The 18,939-nt window shown below is 37.5% G+C and overlaps 1 protein-coding gene across 2 annotated transcripts in view; it reads left to right on the top strand.

Moving 5' to 3' along the window:
* Positions 1-3,655: 3,655 nt before the first annotated feature.
* LOC113108584 (diacylglycerol kinase beta-like) overlaps positions 3,656-18,939 on the top strand; it is a 77,371-nt gene continuing 62,087 nt past the window's right edge. The window contains exons 1-4 of one of the 2 annotated variants that reach the window (XM_026271784.1): positions 3,656-3,716; positions 10,707-10,783; positions 16,150-16,170; positions 16,622-16,775. In XM_026271784.1, coding sequence (XP_026127569.1) covers positions 3,656-3,716; positions 10,707-10,783; positions 16,150-16,170; positions 16,622-16,775 — 313 coding nt within the window. The remainder of the gene's footprint in view (positions 3,717-10,706; positions 10,784-16,149; positions 16,171-16,621; positions 16,776-18,939) is intronic. The other variant, XM_026271785.1, reaches the window with a different exon arrangement.

Below are 18,939 nucleotides of genomic sequence, written 5' to 3'. Positions count from 1 at the left end.
TTCATAGATTTTTGTCCCTTTGCTCTGTCTTTTCCTCTTTTCATCATGGCAGTTTCTCATGCCTCTGGTCTTCGCTGAGGTTTAATGTCAGTTTCTTCCCTCCCTGTGGATATGCTGGCAAACTGCTGTTGATTTTTCTTTCTGCTCAAACTCATTGGCAGTGTCCGAGAACAGAGAGAGAGGGAGAGACAGAACAAGTGAGAGAAATAGAGACAGAACGAGAGTATTCAGCAGACAGAGAGAGAGAGAGACATTGATTGGTACGGCATGGTGAGCACAGAAGCAGGCCAGGCCCATGTCATTTGCTGAGTGCCCCTTTGAACTTACAGCTATATAGAGGAGAACTGCTATGCTGTTTTAACTGGGTCTACTGGAGCAAACGAAATGTCCATATGAAGGCAAAGACAGCATACAGCATGACTTGTAGTCCTTGTCAAAAACAAACAAAAAAGACTATTATTTTTAACTGTCTCCCTGGAGTAAAATTGTATTGCTCAGGGGTTGCTTTTTCTCAGTTCAGGAGACTTAATGTTGTTCCCTTTTGTTTTGAAAGTAAGTAAACCTTGTCTTACGTGTTTGTTCTAATATTTCTTGAATGGAAACAAATCAGAGAATTACTGCAGGTGTTATTTTTAGATTTCCTCTGAAACTGAAAGCAGGGATCCTCAAAATGTGGTGTGTGGCCGTGCTGTAGGGACTTTAGCAAAAATAAAAATTTAAAATATAAAAACTAATTTAAAACATGAGTAAAAAAAATAATAGTATAATTATACCAAATTAGCATTTTGTGCATTTCAATTAACCTGTTAAATGTCACCCCGTCCCGTATACGGGACGCCTACGTTGACTATACTATTTTACAATCAAATCTAATCTAATCTTGACAAACTATATATCGTTGGAAAGGTCTAAGACTCCCAAATATATATTTTACCAATATTTTTTGTTAAAAATTATGTAGGAAAAGTAATAGATGAATTTATGACAAGAGTGCACCCTCAGAAATCTACATTACAAAAGGAGCTTTGACCTTTGTTTAAAAAAAAGACTTCCTCGTTGCCTTTTTCTCTATCACATTTTAGAAATCATCAGAAGTTATATATCACTTGAAAACATAAAATCTCAAAATTCATCCTTCAAAACCCATTTTAAAATCAGACATTGCATTACTATGTAAATGGCACATCAAAATCATGTTACAAAATGTTTTCAGTCATGAATTATAAAAATTTAGGTTTGTATCATGCACATTCATGTCTATCTTCAAAAACGTGAGTGACAGTTAACAGGTTAATTACATTGCAAGAGATATAGACAATACTATAAAGTTATAACAATATAATAAAGAGAATGCAATTCAATAAAAGTGTGAATGGGAGTGAAAAGTTCTGCGGTTGATGTATTGACAGTGCACAAAGAAGGCATACACAGTCAGTTCACATCCATAATGACCAATCGGCAAGGAACGATTACCAGTTTGATGATAAAACATGATAAAATTCTCCACAGTTAGTGTTATGTTTCATATTTTAAATGTCATAAAAATGTATTTGATTACCACAATTTGAACAACTCAGGATAAATAAATACTACAACACAAAATTTATTAAAATATTAAAATGGGGTCATATGATGCTTTTTTAAAGATCAGTATTTTGTGTATTTGGTGTAACAGAATATGTTGACATGCTTTAATGTTCAGAAAACACATTCTTTTTCAAATACTGTACATTACTGTGAGTCCTCTATGCCCTGCCTCTCTCAAACGCTTAGTTTTCGAAGCCCCTTCTTCCGACAAGTGCAGTTTGCTCTGATTAGCCAACTGACCTAGTGCATTGTGATTGGCCAAACACAACAAGCATTCATCGGAAATTGAGCGCTCCTTTCCATAATCGCGAGCTTCATCTTTCAAAATAAATTATGTCCATAGTTTTACCATCAGTTCAAGCCGGAAAGGGGAACAGAGTCATGTGACAGACACAGTGATGAAGCTCGTATGTGTTTGCAGTACACAAGCCACAGACGGTTAAGACAGCTTTCTCCACTGTCTGACCATCTCTCACACACGCTTGTGCTCGCGCACACTCACAAACACACACGGCGCACAAAACTCTGCATTTGAGCAGTCAATAGCAAATACTTAAACTAATAACAAAACATACTTACAGTGGCTGATTCGGAATCGCCAGATTGTCGTAGCAAATTCAGAAATACCCCCCACCTCTTAAATTTGTACATAAAATGCGTTGCTGTTTAATCTTAAAGATTCCTAAATGCATACTTTTGTAAGCCCAAATAAAGTAATTTTGCTTTCGCCTAGATACAGACAGCACTGTCTGTATCCCTGACATGGCTGCTTCAACACTAACTACGGTTACTGAAACCACGCCTTCTTCCTTTGCGTGAACATTTTGGCGGTTTTATGCAAATATTTCCGTATAGTGACATAGACGTGGGGGCATGTTTGAATGAGCCATTTTATGGGGATGTGGCAGAGTCTTAAATTTGATAAAGAATATCTCCTTATATTTGAGAATTTAGTCTTTGCAACTTTATAGATCTTCTTCATGCACCAAGAGCTTACAACACTCCAAAGAGAAAGGAAAAATAAATCGCATCATTTGACCCCTTTAAGTAAAAACTCCTTCAATGTGCGCACAGCACTCAGAGATGTGAACATTTCCAGCACATTTTAACAATACCATGATAATACTGATAAATGTGATAATTTTGGTCACTATAATTGTGATAAGATAAGATTGTGATAAATATTTAATACTTTTACATCTCTAATAACACAGTCTACTAACAGCAGCACAAGTCTCACCACAGCCAGTGGTAACCAGGTCTGTGTAATGTTCTTAGAACGCAACCGCAAAGTGGTTTAAGGCATATTTTTAGGGCCTAAATAATGGTGCAAATACCAGTAAATTGACTACCACAAACCTTAGTAATTCAACTTATATGATTTATTTAATATCCTCTCACAAAATTTTGCATCTCTGTAACTGTCTTTGCCCTTTCATCTGTATTCTTTAACTGTGTGTCTTCAGTTAATCCTGACTGTAGTTTTTAACACAAAAAGAGAGTTTTCACAGCTATGTCGTCAGTTAAGTCATGAAGTTACAAATATGGTGATTAAACCTGCCTTAAAACTGTGCATACATGCAAGTATTTGTGTGTGTATTATGCAGTGGTTTTCAAAACTGTCCTGGAGCTTCCCAGCACTGTCTCCCTCATCTAACAAACCCGATTCAACATCATGTTCAGCAGTGGTAGCTCTTTACTGTTTACTGACTCTTATTTCTTCTCTCTATCTCTCTCACGCTATCTTTTTCTCTCTGATTCTACAGATTGAAAATTTCAGCCTCGGTGGAAAGGTCATCACTCCTCCGTGTGCACCGGTCATCTCCCCACCACAGAGCTACTCCAATCCCAGCCCCTACCGGTGGCCCGGCACGCCTCACCTTCACAGAGCCCTCATCCTTGTGTCCCTCCTTTGTCTTGCAACTCCACGTCAGGGACGCCAATTGACCATCTGTTACTAAGAAAAGGCAACATGATCATGCCAGATCATACCTTCTTCTTCTCATACCTCACCTGAGGACGATCAGTGTGGTTCCCCCGGCTCGTTGTGAGCACTCTGACCGGCGAGATGGGAGACTGGGTTTGCCTGAGCCCAGCCGAATTCTCCCAGCTGCAGCAGTACAGCGAGTGTGAGTATCTGAGCACAAGAAGCCTCTCTCCTCTGACCTCTGGCAGACTGTTTGGAGTTGATTTTGGGGCTGTTAGGTGGATAAGAGTGGATGAGAGGTTTTATCTGTCCATTTAGTTGGTCCTTGGCCATCCTTTTTGATAACTGTACCACTCAAATCCCCTGTTTAAGCTGATGCTTTGCTTAATATATTATGTAGAAGGATGCGTACACATTCTGCAGTCGACCCACTGGACTTTTAGGAAGCACTGCTGGGAATGTAGGCTATATTGACGTAATGCATCAATGTGCTGCCAGCGCTCTCTGCGTCGTTATTGATTAGCAACGTTTAATGCAGGTATTGATACAGACCACTTTATAAGGTAAACAGGCATATGAAATTTTCAATAACATTAAAAAGTGAAGGTCTTGCTAACAGTTTACTTATTTTGCAAGGGAACTGTGCTATGACAGATTTGAGGGAATGTAGAATGGTTGTATCGATTTAATTGGGGGAAGTGAAATCAGATGCTAAAGCAGGATATATTCAAAATGTATCAGTTATTATAAGGGCATCAGTACAATCTGGTTCATATTTTGTTATAGGATTGGCTGTGCTAGCTCATATTTGACCCTGGACCACAAAACCAGTCATAAGGATTTCATTTTTGGAAATTGAGATTTATACATAATCTGGAAGCTGAATAAACAAGTTTTCCAAGATGCAGCTATTTAAAATCTGGAGTCTGAGGGATTTAGCATCACTTTTGAATTTGATGTCCGGCCATCTGGCTCCTGGTAAACATTTGACTATGGTGGCTGATGTCTCTATTTTCACGTTCCATACATTAGAATCGCCTATAACTAAAGCAGGTTTCTCAGTGGGTGCATCCTTGTGTATATTATCAATTTTTTTAATGGACTTTATTCAAGACTTCATATTATTTATCTGTCAATTGAATGTGTTAATGTGGTGCAATTGATTATGGAAAAAATAACACATAAAATGTTTTAATGCATTTAACAAACCCCACCCTGGCCCAGGCCTGTATGTGATTTTACATTATATGCAGTCGCTTACGAAAAACAAGGTCGTACGATGACTGACTGCAGTTATGTAGCCTATAAATCACCCTAAAATTCAAGATATGATAGAAAAAAATACCGATATATGGATTTTGTCTAAAATATTTTATAGTATATAATATAGTTAAGCTATATCGTATGAGCAAGAATACTGTTTTACCCCCCAAATATCTTTTTTAAATGATTGTGTGGGAAGTGATATCTGAGCCAAAAATGATGTGCACAAAATTTGATTAATTTGACAGTGTGTAATTAATTCAATTATGTTAAATTGCTTGACAGCCTTAAGTTTGTTTAAATTGCAGAATTCTTTAAAATATCATGTTTGCGTGTTTATAGGGAACAAAATCTGACAAACGTGAGGGGCGTGGACCATCTGTAATACAGAAGATTTGAGTGTTTATGGTTATTTCTTGAGAATTGAACCGTTAATAAAAATGCATCTTCATTACTAATATCAGTTAATTTGATTTTGTAAGTATTTATGTACACCATAGACAATTGTTATCACAGCTGAAATGTTCTTTAAATGAAAATATGATATTTTTTATAGAGAGAGAGAGAGAGAGTGAGAGAGAGAGGGAGTTAAATATTTGCACAAATTTGGGCATTATCTGAATTAAAACTTACAATTTAAATAAAATGTTACTAAACTTCACATGCTAAAACTCTAAAAGCCCCTGTTGTTGTGTGATTTTCTGCACAGGCTTCACTGGCTAATATGAATTCCAAAGAGACCTCTGTGCCATTTTAAGAGGATACCAGTAAAATTACCAATAAACTTCTAAATTAAGCATCTATCTGTGCTTTTGTGAGGTTAATTGGCTTGTAGAATGCTGGTAATAAATCTAAATACTCATAAAGACATTATAATTACTATTCTTTCAGTGAGGTTCAACCCTGGTAACAGTTTTGATTAAAAACCCTTGAGGAATAGTGAAGACTAAGTAATCAGTCAGAAGTGCTCTCACCCTGAACTCTGCCAGAATGCCAAATTTAAGGTATAATGCCTTTAAAAATAGCACATGCATTATGTAGAGTATATTCTGGGATACCGGACACATTTCCATTAAGAATTCAGTAGGTGTGAGATGAGGCATTAATCTTAAACTTAACAATGTCTCACAGATGAATTGCCAGGCCAGTCTGGCAGAGATTTCAGCAGTACCATAAGGTATTTTTAGGATTTCTCTATCATTTCAGCATGAAAATAAATTTTGGTTTTCAACTCTTAGGGCTGGGTGATAATGCCACAGTATTTTTTTTCATATAAGGCAATGTTGATAATTATCAATATAAATGTCAAATCTTTATTTATTTCAAGTTTAAAGCCAGATTTTTGCTTCAAAATGAAAGTTCTAGAAACCAGACCATTACATCAACTAAATAAATATCTCAACAGAAAAAATATATTTTTTAGTTTCTGCATGTTGTAATGAGTGATATTGTTTCAAATCAAGAAACATGTTTGTGTTGCCTAATAATAATAATAATATTAATTTTGCCTCTGGAGGTGGCGAGATTGTGGGCGAAATCATTCTTGGCCCGCTTATTCATTCCCGCTTCTGATTATTATGGCAATGTGGCGGGGTTGGATGAACGTGGTTATAGATCGATGCTCTGGGAAGAACACATGCCCGTGAGCTATCTGTCTCCCGACACGGCATCATCTTTACAGGCTCCGGTTTTGCCCTCCAAGCCGCTGCGAACCACTTCAGCACTGTTGGGCAAGGGGTACGCGGCAGCAGGTCAGACTGGTGCATGTCTGCATACAATGGCTGTTTTGCAGGCATACCAGGCTGACTTGCTCAAAGAGCTAGATGAAGGCAAAGAAGTTACAGAGAATAGTGGATCAGAACCTTAGGAGAACCACTGATTTAGCTCTCCGTGCCACCAAGGAGACCGCCTGCACGATTGGGCAGTCCATGGCAGCTCTGGTGGCAGCAGAGAGACATTAATGGTTGACCCTGTCTTTCTCTTTTTTTGGCTTGCGCCTTCTGGTCTGTTCGACGATGCCGTCAATTCCATCATCGACAGATACCAGGAGGCTTGTAAACAGGCGGCGGCATTGAGTGGCCACCCTGCCCGCAGTCTGTGGAGTGGTCGCCATCTCACCTGGAACATCAACTGCCTAGAGATGCTAGCCGTATTTTGAGTTTTGAATAATTTTCTCCCAGACCTAAGAGATCGCCATATGTTGGTACGAACCGACAACCCAGTGGTGGTCTGTTATATCAACCACCAAGGAGGTCTGCACTTACGCCGTTTGTAAAAACTAGTGTACCAGATCCTTGTGTGGTCCCAGGGCAAACTTCTTGTGCTTCGAGCAGTACATATTCCTGGGCATGTGAATATGAGAGCAGACATCCTGTTGAAGCAGGAGCCAGGGTCCTGGGGAATGGAGGCTTCACCCCAAGGTGGTGAAGCAGATATGGAGAATATTTGGTCAGGCTCAGGTGGATCTGTTTGTGACTCAGATGACATCTCACTGTCCCCTTTGGTTCTCTCTGACTCATCCGGCTCAACTGGGGCTGGATGCCATGGTGCAGACTTGGCCAAGGCTTTGTCTGTACACTTTTCCCCCGATCGCTCTGCTCCCAGGAGTTCTAGCGAGAGTACGCCGAGACAGGGTCCATCTTCTATTAGTAGCCCTTTTCTGGCCGGGCCAAGTATGGTTCTCGGACCTGATTTCTCTCCTCGACGGCGGGGTGTGTCCCGAAGGCTCCCTCAGTTATACCACAGCCTATCGTGCTACAGTTCAGTGAGTCAGACCAGCAGAAGCTAAACTGTATGTGTCCAGTGCGAGTACTGGAAGCATACATCCACAGAGCTGCCCTGTGGAGAAAGGTGAACCAACTGCTTGTATGCTATAGTCCCCCTAAGAGAGGTCTTCCAGCCACAAGACAGACAGACCCTCAGTCGCTGGATAGTGGATGCGATTACTATTGCTTATGAGTCCTCTGATCTCCCCTCACCATTGGGGGTCAAGGCCCACTCGACCCGAAGTAAGACATCCTTCTTGGAAGGTGTGTCTATGCAGGAAATCTGCAACGCAGCAGGATGGTCCACGCCCCTCACGTTTGTCAGATTTTAAGGTCTAGATCTGCGAGCCACTCCGGGGTCTTCTGTTCTCTTGCCTTAGCTGTGCTCCTTAGATACACACTAGGCAGGGATTCCCATAGTGTTTTATTAGCTTTATTGTTTTGATTCAGTGGTGTTAATAATCAGTGGAATACATTTGTCATGATGAGCTAATTGAAACACCAATCAGAGTCGCAGCAAATAAGATTCACGACTATAAAAAAAAAAAAAAAACAGAAACACAGGTCTGTTAGTTAGAGGATATGTTTGCTGCCCGCAGAAGCTGCAAGCAGTTTGTAGTTTTGTGTCAGTCATCAATGATGAGTCTTGTACATTTAATATGGTCAGTCAAAATGTAGAGATGTATTTACAGAGGTGTGTTTGACCTCTGACATCATGCTGCATGTTATGAATTAGGATCTGAAACTACAACAGCTCATAAACCTCTGATTGATAATACAAGTGTGATGTCATTCTTTCCGACCACATAAATCCCCAGATTGCTTTGTTCTGGGATTTACCAGTTGAGGGAAGACTTGTTTTGCTCAGATTAAATAGTGGGTGCAGTTTGGTTTTCAGTTATGCGTGTCTGTCGCATTATGTGTGCCCCCAACTGTTTTTCCCTTAACCACGAGTCTCTATATACTGACTCACCTAACACTGCTGCTTATTATTATTATATCTGGCTTTATTTTAGATGTGTTTTTTTTTCCATTTCAACTGACAGTTCCCTCCAAATTAAAATGATGTCATTGTTAGGGATGTGCCTCTCTATAGCTAAGGCAGATGTGACACGCATCTTGCTGCATAACCAATGTGATGCGATACGATTCACCCCATTATTATGCAGTGCAATACGATTTCTGATGCAAATATGTTAGAAACGATGCATTGCTATATAATAGCCAACTTGCATCCGATGCACACTTTTTAAAATCGATGCACTAATCCACCAAAGCAAATCTGTAAATCTTACTATCGACTGTCATTAAACTCACCCACACAACTCATCCTAAACCTGTATGCTGTTTTATTTATTTAATAGAAAATAGATATAGAAATGATCTGTCTATCGTTCTCTTTCTATATAATGATTGTATAGTGACTGATCTGTCATCCTCAAAAAAGTCAAAACACCAAAAGAGCACTTTTTTTCATGTCATTAAAAAAAAATTAAATTTTCTATTAAATCACCTAACAATGTTTGTAATCAGTATTATTATTATTTTATTATTATTATTATATAATTTATTAATACTTTGAATTAGGTTTTATTAAAAAAAAATACACAATTTTAGTTTTATGTTTATTTTAGATTTATTAGTTTTTTATTTTAAATGTATATGTGCTTTTTTCTTTTATGTATTTCTACATGGCGTTAATGTAATTTTTTTCTTCTTTTTTTTGTCAATTTTAGTATCATTTTAGTAGTATTTTTATCATTTTGTGTTTTAGTTAACAAAAGCAACACTGGTGGTGGCAGTCCTGCAGAAATCAAGTGACTTTAAGTCAAATGCATATTTTGTTTATTTTCTTAAAGGGCACTAAAAATCCAGCAGAAACCGAAAGTGAGGAGGTTAAGCATGTGGAAATAATTAACATTAAAAGAAATAGCCAGTCAATGGGAGACACAGAGATGACTGCTATCAGTTCTGGGGGAGATTAGCATCTTCTATGAGGAAAGTACCTTGTTCTGCCCCCTGGGCGGCGGTTGGAAGACATTTGTGTGACAACCAATTCAGTGCTTACAGAAAATAAAACGAAGCCTGGGATTGCAGATTAATTTCTCCTGTCATAATGCTAATAAGCTTTGGTGACATTTTCTGCTCAGTTATTATCTCTGCTTAATTAGCCTATTTTGTCAGATTGCACTATAAATCTAATGTTTCCAGTAATAGATGGCAAATGCAATGGCTTTTTTCAAAATGTTATGGATAATGATGTATATAATTAAAGTTTCAAGTGCATTTATCTTGTGTTTGGAGGAAACATTGTGTTAAGAGTTTCAACTAGCACACAGTATGAGTTAAAAATAAGATTGATTTATTGATTTATTTTTGTTCACATTTTTGTTTAGGCACCAATTCTCGCTATCAACTAACGATAAAACTATGACTTTGGCCTCAACAGACTCAACAGATTTTCTGCTAAGTTAGTAAGGTAGTTCAGTTTAGGTATGAGGTAAGGGATCTAAAATATGGTCATGCAGATTAAAGCATTAATATGTGCTTTATAAGTACTAATATTCAGCCATTAATAATAAGCAACTAGTTAAAAGTAAGAAATGCAACTTCCATATGGCATTTGGTGTGTTGGGAAGAGTGTTTTATTAACTTGTTTCACAGAAGATGCTATTAGCTAGCTCAAATTAACATAGTTTTTATAGAAAATATAATTTATCCAATTAATTTATCAAAATTATCAAGTGAACATTAATAGATAAATGGATTAATAAATCTTATCTAAATGGAAGAAAACATACTGAAGCGTAAGTGTTGGCTGTTAAATTGCATATGTTAGCATTTAAAGTTTAACATTAGCAGCAGATTAGCATTACAGCGTATTTCTGCATTTTCAGGTTTCTTTGATGAATATAAAATTGAAAGAACAGCATTTGTAGCATTTATTTTAAGAATAATATTCTTTTGTAACATTTTAAGTCTATTTGCTGTTGCTTCTGAGCAATTTAATGCTTGTTGAATTTAATTTCCTTAAAAGAAATAAAGATATTGAACCGTAGAGTGTCTTAATATTTCCATTCCAATACTGCAAGGATTACCTACACTAATAAGTATGCCTGTATAGTAAATGTTTTCCTTTTCCTTTTTTTTTTTTTTTTGCACAGATTCCTCCAAAAAGCTAAAAGATGTCTTGGAAGAGTTTCATGGAAATGGTGTCCTCTCCAAGTACAACCCTGAACAGGTATGTAATGGCAGGAACAGCCTGATTAAATGATCTGTTTAGAGGCAGTGGAGCTTCTGGCTGTGACTTGACAGAACACCAATACAACCTGACTCAGACCGCAAGTCATTACAGGAAATGCTTAGTCATCCGCTCCCCGAAACGAAGTGGCCAGATATCGCCTCCTATTTGAGAAGGTCCTCGCTGACATCATAAAGCCCATGCATCATGTTGCCGTGACAACAAAGCCAGCAGGCAGCCGCATCTATAATTTGCTTTATGGAGTGTCGCCATTATATTTCTCTCCTTTCCACTGACATAAATAAGAGGCTGCTCAGGGTTTGGCGCCACAGGTTGTGACCCAGAGCCTTGGCTGAATCAATAGTGAATAAGCGCTGGTGGCAGTTAATGGGTTTGAAGCTGACGCCAGGTTGGCTGTGGTGTGACATCGCATGCTTCGCATTGTTCATTGGTTCGGTTTAAATCACAAAGTCTGGAAGTATTGCAAAGTGGAGGTGACATGCCATGAGGGCCACTATGCTGCCTGTTTACGATGACAGAGCGCTGTATTTCATGAATTCATGCAGCCTCGATTGACTGACTGTCTGCGTTTGGGCTGTAAATATCCTTCATCGCAGCCTCAGCAAGTCACGGCTGTTTTGAGTATAATGATGTTTAATTATGGTGACTCTGTAATCTTTGTCAAAGGAAGAGTGTCTGTAAAAATGGGCGCCAGTGAAAGGTTAAATAAATGGTTCATAGTTTCCTGCATTTTCTGATAGCAGGGCCAGCCTCTGTGTTTTGCACGTTTGAAAGTCAGAAAGGAAGTTTATCTTACAGCCACGGCTGGTTACGTTGCATTTCACACCACCAAAATATATAAACATGTTTGCTTATACTTACACAAAGAGAGTGACTTGGGTTCGGTTACTTTCACCTTCCTGTTTTTGGTGTGCATTTGCCCAACGTTTGCAGCCCTTCAAGCACAGCCTACCTTTTTGCATGCAAGTTCCTCTCTGTCCACCTCCACTTCCTTGTCTCCAATGTGTCTTGCCTGTTTTTGCCTTATTGGCTTTTTGCCCTTTTTCCAGAGTTTAATTTCAGCAACAAGAGGGATCTAACGGATTTAGCTTTGTTCATTCTTGCAATGATACTGTATGTTTAAAGGGGAATTGACCCACTATGCCTTGAAAATTGTCTTAGCATAGAATATATGGGTGATTTGTGCTAGTGCCCGATTTGCGCATTTTATTTTTGTGAACCATGTGCTTAAACTGTTGTGAATCCTCTTCAAGGACTTTGGGTTTTACATTTTAAATTTAGTTTTGATTCCTGTTTTATTTCCAGGTTGTCATTTTAGTTTTTGTTTTCATTAGATTTCACTTGTACTTTTTTTTGTTTTGTTTTTTCAGTTTAGTTTTTTTGGGATTTCCAGTTTCAGTTAAAGGTGCTGTAGGGAACTTTTGTAAAAAAATATTTTTTACATATTTATTAAACCTGTCATTATGTCCTGACAGTAAAATATGAGACAGATAATCTGTGAAAAAAATCAAGCTCCTCTGGCTCCTCCCAGTGGTCCTATTGCCATATGCAGAAAGTCATGCGCTCCCGGTAAAAAACAACCAATCAGAGCTGCGGTCCGTAACTTTGTTTGTGTTCAAAATGTAGAAAAATGAACATAATAACAGGGCTTAAAGTATTCCGGCACCGTGCCGGATCTCCGGCGTGTGGCCGTGAGGGAAAAAAATAATAATATTTGAGAGCCTGCGCATGCAGTTTAATATTTGAGAGCCAATTTATTTCTTCTACCAATCATATGAGAGGAACGCAGCTTTAACTAACGTTGCAAGCCTATCAGAAGCAGAGAAGGGCATGTCCTTGCAACACAGTATGATTGATGCCCATACGTCAATATCACGTTAGCGTTGTCGGAGAGAAAAAAAATGGAGCGCAAGTTTATGAAGCCTGGGGATGATGTCCTAGACTCCAGCAATAGATAAAGGACTCAAAAATAAATGGCGCTTTTTGGTAGTTGGTGTAAGAAACAGAGAGCCCTGGGCTTGTTTCTGCATGATTTGCTCGAGGAAGCTAATGTATGACAGCAGCGGTAAGAAAGTGCTTGCTCGCTATGATTTATGTTGCGTTCCAGGCAACCCGTAACCCGTGTTTTTCCAACCTTAAACTCGTGAAAGTGCACTGGAACAGCAGTCAAACCCGTGACTTCCCATCCGTGAACTCGTACTAGATCGATGTACTCCGAGTTCTGATGTCACACAGCACGCGAAACAACAGTGACAGCCCCTCCGGATGCAGTGTTTATGCTAGTGGTACATGTTGAAAAATAGATTTTAGGACAATGTTGTAACGTTGCAATAAAATTAATAATCTAGCTAAATTTCCTTACGCTCAGAAAGTTTGGCGTGACTTGCCTGGAAAGGTACAAAGTCGTTAGTCGTGGTTTGACGAGCTCAAAAACCTGCCAGGAACGCAGCACCAGACTCCAGTCATAGAGCCGCTGCCCGTGCACTCAAACTTACCACGACGTTGCCGGGAGTAGAGACCTGCGCCGGAGGGATTTTTCCGTCCCGCTCCCGCAAAAAAATTTGTTATTTTCTCCCGCCCGCAAAATCCCGCGGGTAAATTTATAGCAGTTTTTATTTTTATTTTTTATACATTGCATATTCTGCCTGGCACTCTTTTATTTTTTCACTTGCTCCCCTGTTGAATATAAATAAAAAAAAAGAAACGGAAAATAAACATATGTTTCGTTTTATTTGCGTTTAATTAAAAGTATGAACATGAACAAGGAACAATTAGAACATAGAAATACAGTAAAAAAGTAAGAAATGTAAATAATAAATATATACCTATAATAATAAGGCTATATAGCCTGATAAATTATATAATAATATTAAACCTGGATTTATTTCATGTTCAAAGGAAAAGTAGCTTATGGGGCTTATATTCCTTCAAACATTTAACAAAAAATATCCTTATTCCTCCCTAACAAAATAGACCAATTTTAAATATTTAGCTAAATAAATAAATACGTGAAAATAAACTGAATAAAAAAAATAAAAAAAAACTGTATGACTACTTGTGCCCATGCAGGAATATCATGTCGTTCACTGTTGAGAGCTTCAGTTTAATCCTTCTCTGCTCCAGTATGCGACCGCAAATATCCTGCGCTAGCTGGAATGCAAAGTACATGGCGTGTTTGCTTAATCTCGGAAATTCGTCTTTTCCACCACTGGAGGACATCATCCGGTCTGCGTGCTTCTAATCCATCCAACTTGACCCTTAAATATCTCGCTATTTCGGAATCGAATTACACATCACTGTCTATGGTATCATCCGCATCCTCCAATTCCGCAAAGTCTATTTATTTTATTATAAATAAAGTCTATTTGTTTCTAGTTATTTTATTTTGTTAGATATTTCCACTTTGCGGGAGTCCCGCAAACAATTTTATTTTCCAGCAACCCGCTCACAATAATATTTTGCCGCCCGCGTCCGCATTCACCTCACTCAGTGGCGCTGGCTCCCACGGTACTCCCACGGAAGTGCAGGTCTCTAGCCGGGAGCAACTATTAGCTGACACGCCAGTTGTCTATGACTGACCATGTCTGCGATTAAAAAATACGTTTGTGCACATTTATACCAGAACATGATTTGTCATTCAGAATTTCGCAGCCACTGGTCACCCTGTGTAGAAAACTGGCAGAAGACAAAAAAAAAAAAAAGAAGCGTTAACTAGCCTGTTGGTTTCAAATCAAGATACGAGTTACATCCCAGAAAAAGAAAAGTGATAATAGTCTTGATTTCACTTTTAATCTTCAGTTTAGCAGTTCAGTTCTTTAGCACTTTAAGCACTTGTTATTGTTTAGAAGATAGCACTTTATTTGACATAGTACCTTTAAATAAATGGTGCCAAACATAATCATTGAAGAGATTCATGTCTATCTCAGTCTGTTTACCATTTTTTAAGCACTTTAAGCTCTTGTTACTGTATTTTTGTTATTATCGTCAATATTTGAATTAAGTCTGTCTGTGGAGTTTCTCTTTTTTCCGCTTTAACCCCTGTAATAAGTGTGTACACCATGAATCCATTTTCCAAACCGTGTTTTTAGCTTGTCCTGAATCACTAGGGTACACCTATAATAAGTGTTTATATTCGGACTATTTTAGATTGCTTCGGGGGTACCGCGGCGGAGTAACCCAGTACCTTTGTGATTCTTCATAGACATAAACAGAGAGAAGTAGCTCCGGCTACGATGTTCTTCCGCAAGACGCAAGCAGTTCTGTTTATTAACCGCTAGAGCGTCAAAAGTTCCCTACTGCAGCTTTAAATGTGTTTACTATTTTTTTTATTTTTTTATTCTTAGCACAGCCTGGTGTTTTTAATGTCTGGTGGAATTTTCATTATTGCAAGATTACGAGTTTTGTAATACAGCATGTTTAAAAAAAACTAAAATAAAGTTTTACATTTACTTAAATTAGGTTTGTAACCATAAACATTTTTTATGTACATTATTCAAAAGTTCAAAGGTTGGGACCAGTAAGATTGATTGATTGTTTGATTGATTGGATAGAAATTAAATTCATCAAAAGTGACAGTTAATACACTCATAATGTTACAAAATATTTTTTATGGTTTTATTTTGAGCTTGCTATTCATCAATGAACATTTAAAGAAGAAAAAAAATTAAGTTCTCAGACATTTCCATAAAAATTGTAAGCCACACAACTATGTAAACATGGGTAATAATTAGGGTTTAGACAAAATCTATAGGTGAATACACTATACTTTAAAATATATTCAAGCAGAAAATAGTTACTTTCTGTTCTTAATCAAATAAATGCAGCCTCTGTGAGCATAAGAAACTTAAAAACAGTGTATTTTAGTTTTGTTTCTTTTTTCCCTTAGCTATGCAAATTTTATATGTAAGTTGACAAAAATATTTTCATCAATGTTAATAAAACTTTCCCCTTTTTAGTCCTTTATCCACCTTATTTTTCAACATGGAAGTAAGCTGTTTTGTACAGCTTAAAATAGCTTGAAGTGAAGGAAACATAAAATTTACAACTGGCTGCGTATGTTCTTACCAGAAAAATAAGGTGATTTTTTTTCCCCCATTTTCTTACTGAGAGAAAATTACCACCTTAAAGTAAATCCTGATTATGCAAATAAACCAGTGGATTATTCTGCCACTAAACCTGCAAAACAGCATTAAGTGTGACTAATGCAATACAGCATTAAAGAGGAGAGCAGAGGACATGAAATGAACCCCATCCACTGATCCCTTCCCTCTGCACGTACAACCACTGCAGTGTATATAACTCCTCTCTCCCTCTACCCTCTTCATATATCTCTGACTGCCACACAGAAGCAAGATGTTCTCAACCAAGTAAGCTGTTACCTTCTGGGTTTGCATGTTCTGTGGTTCAATGTGTCTACAGACTGCATGCCCCGGCCCCTCCCTGTCTAACACGATAGTCTCGCTAAAATGTCTACTGAAGATCAGAGGTCGCGCCCAGTGCTTTTTAATATGAGCCATGTGTCTGTGCTACTTTAAATTCTATTAACAGCCTCTTCATCATGGTGTTTCTGTAACCTCTGATTTTATTTTCTATGAGCAGCAAAACAATTGCAGATTTCTGTGTTTTTACTATATTTTGATGTGTGTCAGTGGGCTCCCTCTGTATTTTTGTTGCCATGTGTCATAATGAAATGTTGAGTTTGTCATTCATGCCCAAAGACAGGGGCATCCTCTCTGCTGAAAACATAAGGAGCAGGAAGCTGCATATTCATGGCTTTGTTTCAACACTCTGGCTTCTCTCTCCACTTGTGTCCTGCAGCCCATCGACTATGAGGGCTTCCAGCTATTTATGACGACCTATCTGGAGATTGACATCCCTGAGGAACTTTGCAAACACCTCTTCACCTCCTTCAAGAGCAAGAATGGCGGAGGCAGCTCCCCTGACACCTCTCGATCTGGAGCAGGCATGCTGGGTAAATGCTCTTTCAAAGTCTGTAAGTCTTTATTTGATATTTATTTTAGCAGTTTTAATAGGTGAAACAGGGTCAGTGTCTTCTGAGGTAGGTTTTTTGGGAGCTGTGAATGAAAAACTGCTCTGAAACACACTTGTGCGCTGATACATAAACAGTTGGGTGCAAATTCAAATCGATTTTTAACTGGAAATAAGCTTTAGAAATAAGTTTTAGGATTTTGAAAAATGTTGAACCTCGTGACATAAAATAAGAAACATGTACAATTCTTCACTATTTGAAGGTCACTAATCAAACTTTGGGAGTTTATGTAGAGTGCTGCTGCCATTAAAGAGGTGAAAACCAAATACTAAGAAATTCATCAGGATTTATTATTATTATTTTTTTATTTTTTTATTTTTTTCAATTTACTCAGCATGTTATACTGATAGTTTAATTTATAAAGGTAATGTATACAACAACTTCAAGATGCAGAGGTGGAAAGAATACTTAAATTATTTAAGAGATTTAACTCTGTGCGAGGTTAATGCAAGAGTACACATGAATGAAAAGATGCTGGTGGCTTTGTGTCCGCCGCTATTAGTTAACCTGAGGTGATTTAGAGCAATAAAGTATATTGCTCTAATCATCAAAATAGAGCAAAAACAGGCAATATGGTGTCTAAAACGTCAGTCTCTAAATTAACTTGGTAAAAATCTATATTCATGCTGATTTTTGGAGAAAAAATGGCACACTTCTTGTGATATTTCAGCTATATGAAATGATTTATGTTTAAATATATTTCATACAAATGTGTGTTTGAAGTCAGTAAAATCTGCATAATAGATACTCTGCTGTTCAAAAGTTTGGGGTCAGAAAGATTATTTTATAGGTTATTTTTAAAAAAGAAGTATCATATGCTAATTTATTCACATTTATTTGATACAAATAATAATAATAATTTTATGAAATATTACAATTTAAAATAACTGTTTTATATTTGAATGTGAAATTCCATGACTCTTGAGCCATTGTTCCAAAAGAGATTTAACTCTTTGTGAGGCTGATGCAAGAAAACTCTTGAATTTAAAGATGCTGGTGGTTTTGTGTCTGCTACTATTACTTTCTACCTGAGGTGATTTAGAGCAAAGATTAGGTGAGTATACAGTTGCCAACAGTGCCATCTAGTGCCTTGATTTCTCTGGACTGGCTAATACCATACAATCTGTGATTTCTGTTGTTCCATTTGTCTTTAATGCAACTCCTTAATACTAAATGAGAAATGCTCATTATGTCAGTAATACATCTGCTATATTAAGCTGTCCTGACTGGCTGCACTCATAAACTATCCCAGCTATCTTTTCGTCTATCCGTCTTGCTCTACTCCTGTTCCACTTTACCCGTGTCGGCAGAGTTCAAGTCTATTGATGCAGCCATCTCTATACAGATCGAAGTGGCCTGTGCACCCATAACAGGTACCACAACAAGTGTGGTGTGATTTGATTGGACAGAGATTTGCATCACGGCTGTGAATTAAACGTGTTCCTTCACCTTGTGTTGTTATGTTGTCTTGGCGGCTCTTTTTATTTACTTGTGATATCAAACAAAGCAACCAGTGACAGATATGATTTTCACCCATGGTGTCAAGTCACTGTGTGACTGTGGTGACAATCGTGTTTTTTTATAGGGTGTCTGCTTGAAATCTAGAAAGAAAGAAAAAAAGGTTTTACATTGTTACAAAAACATTTTGTTTTAAAGGAATGTTGTTCTTTTGAACTTAATAGTCATCAAAGAATCCTAAAATGCATGTATCCCACAAATATATTAACCATTAAAATCCTGTTCTGATTATGTGACATGAAGACTGCACTTATGGCTGCTAAGGAAATCAGCATTGCCATCACAGGAATGAATTGCATTTTGTAAAAAAAAAAAAAAACTTTTATATAAGTAGAAAAGTCATTTTTTATTGTAATAATATTTCACAATGTTACAGTTTATCTATCTATCTATATACATTATATCTATATTCACAATTTTTTTTATTGAAAATTTTGTTAATAATGTTCATGCACAGGTTTTACACACATATGGGAGCGCACACAGTTAGTAAATGAGACCCTATGCTATGTTTCTTCCTGTCTCATTTCAGATCATCACTTTTATTCTCCTCTCTATTTTCCTGTGT

This window comes from Carassius auratus, chromosome 9 (assembly GCF_003368295.1).
Source record: "Carassius auratus strain Wakin chromosome 9, ASM336829v1, whole genome shotgun sequence".
Lineage (NCBI taxonomy): Eukaryota > Metazoa > Chordata > Actinopteri > Cypriniformes > Cyprinidae > Carassius > Carassius auratus.
Note: the sequence above shows the minus strand (reverse complement) of the source record. Positions and strands in the feature narration are given on the sequence as shown.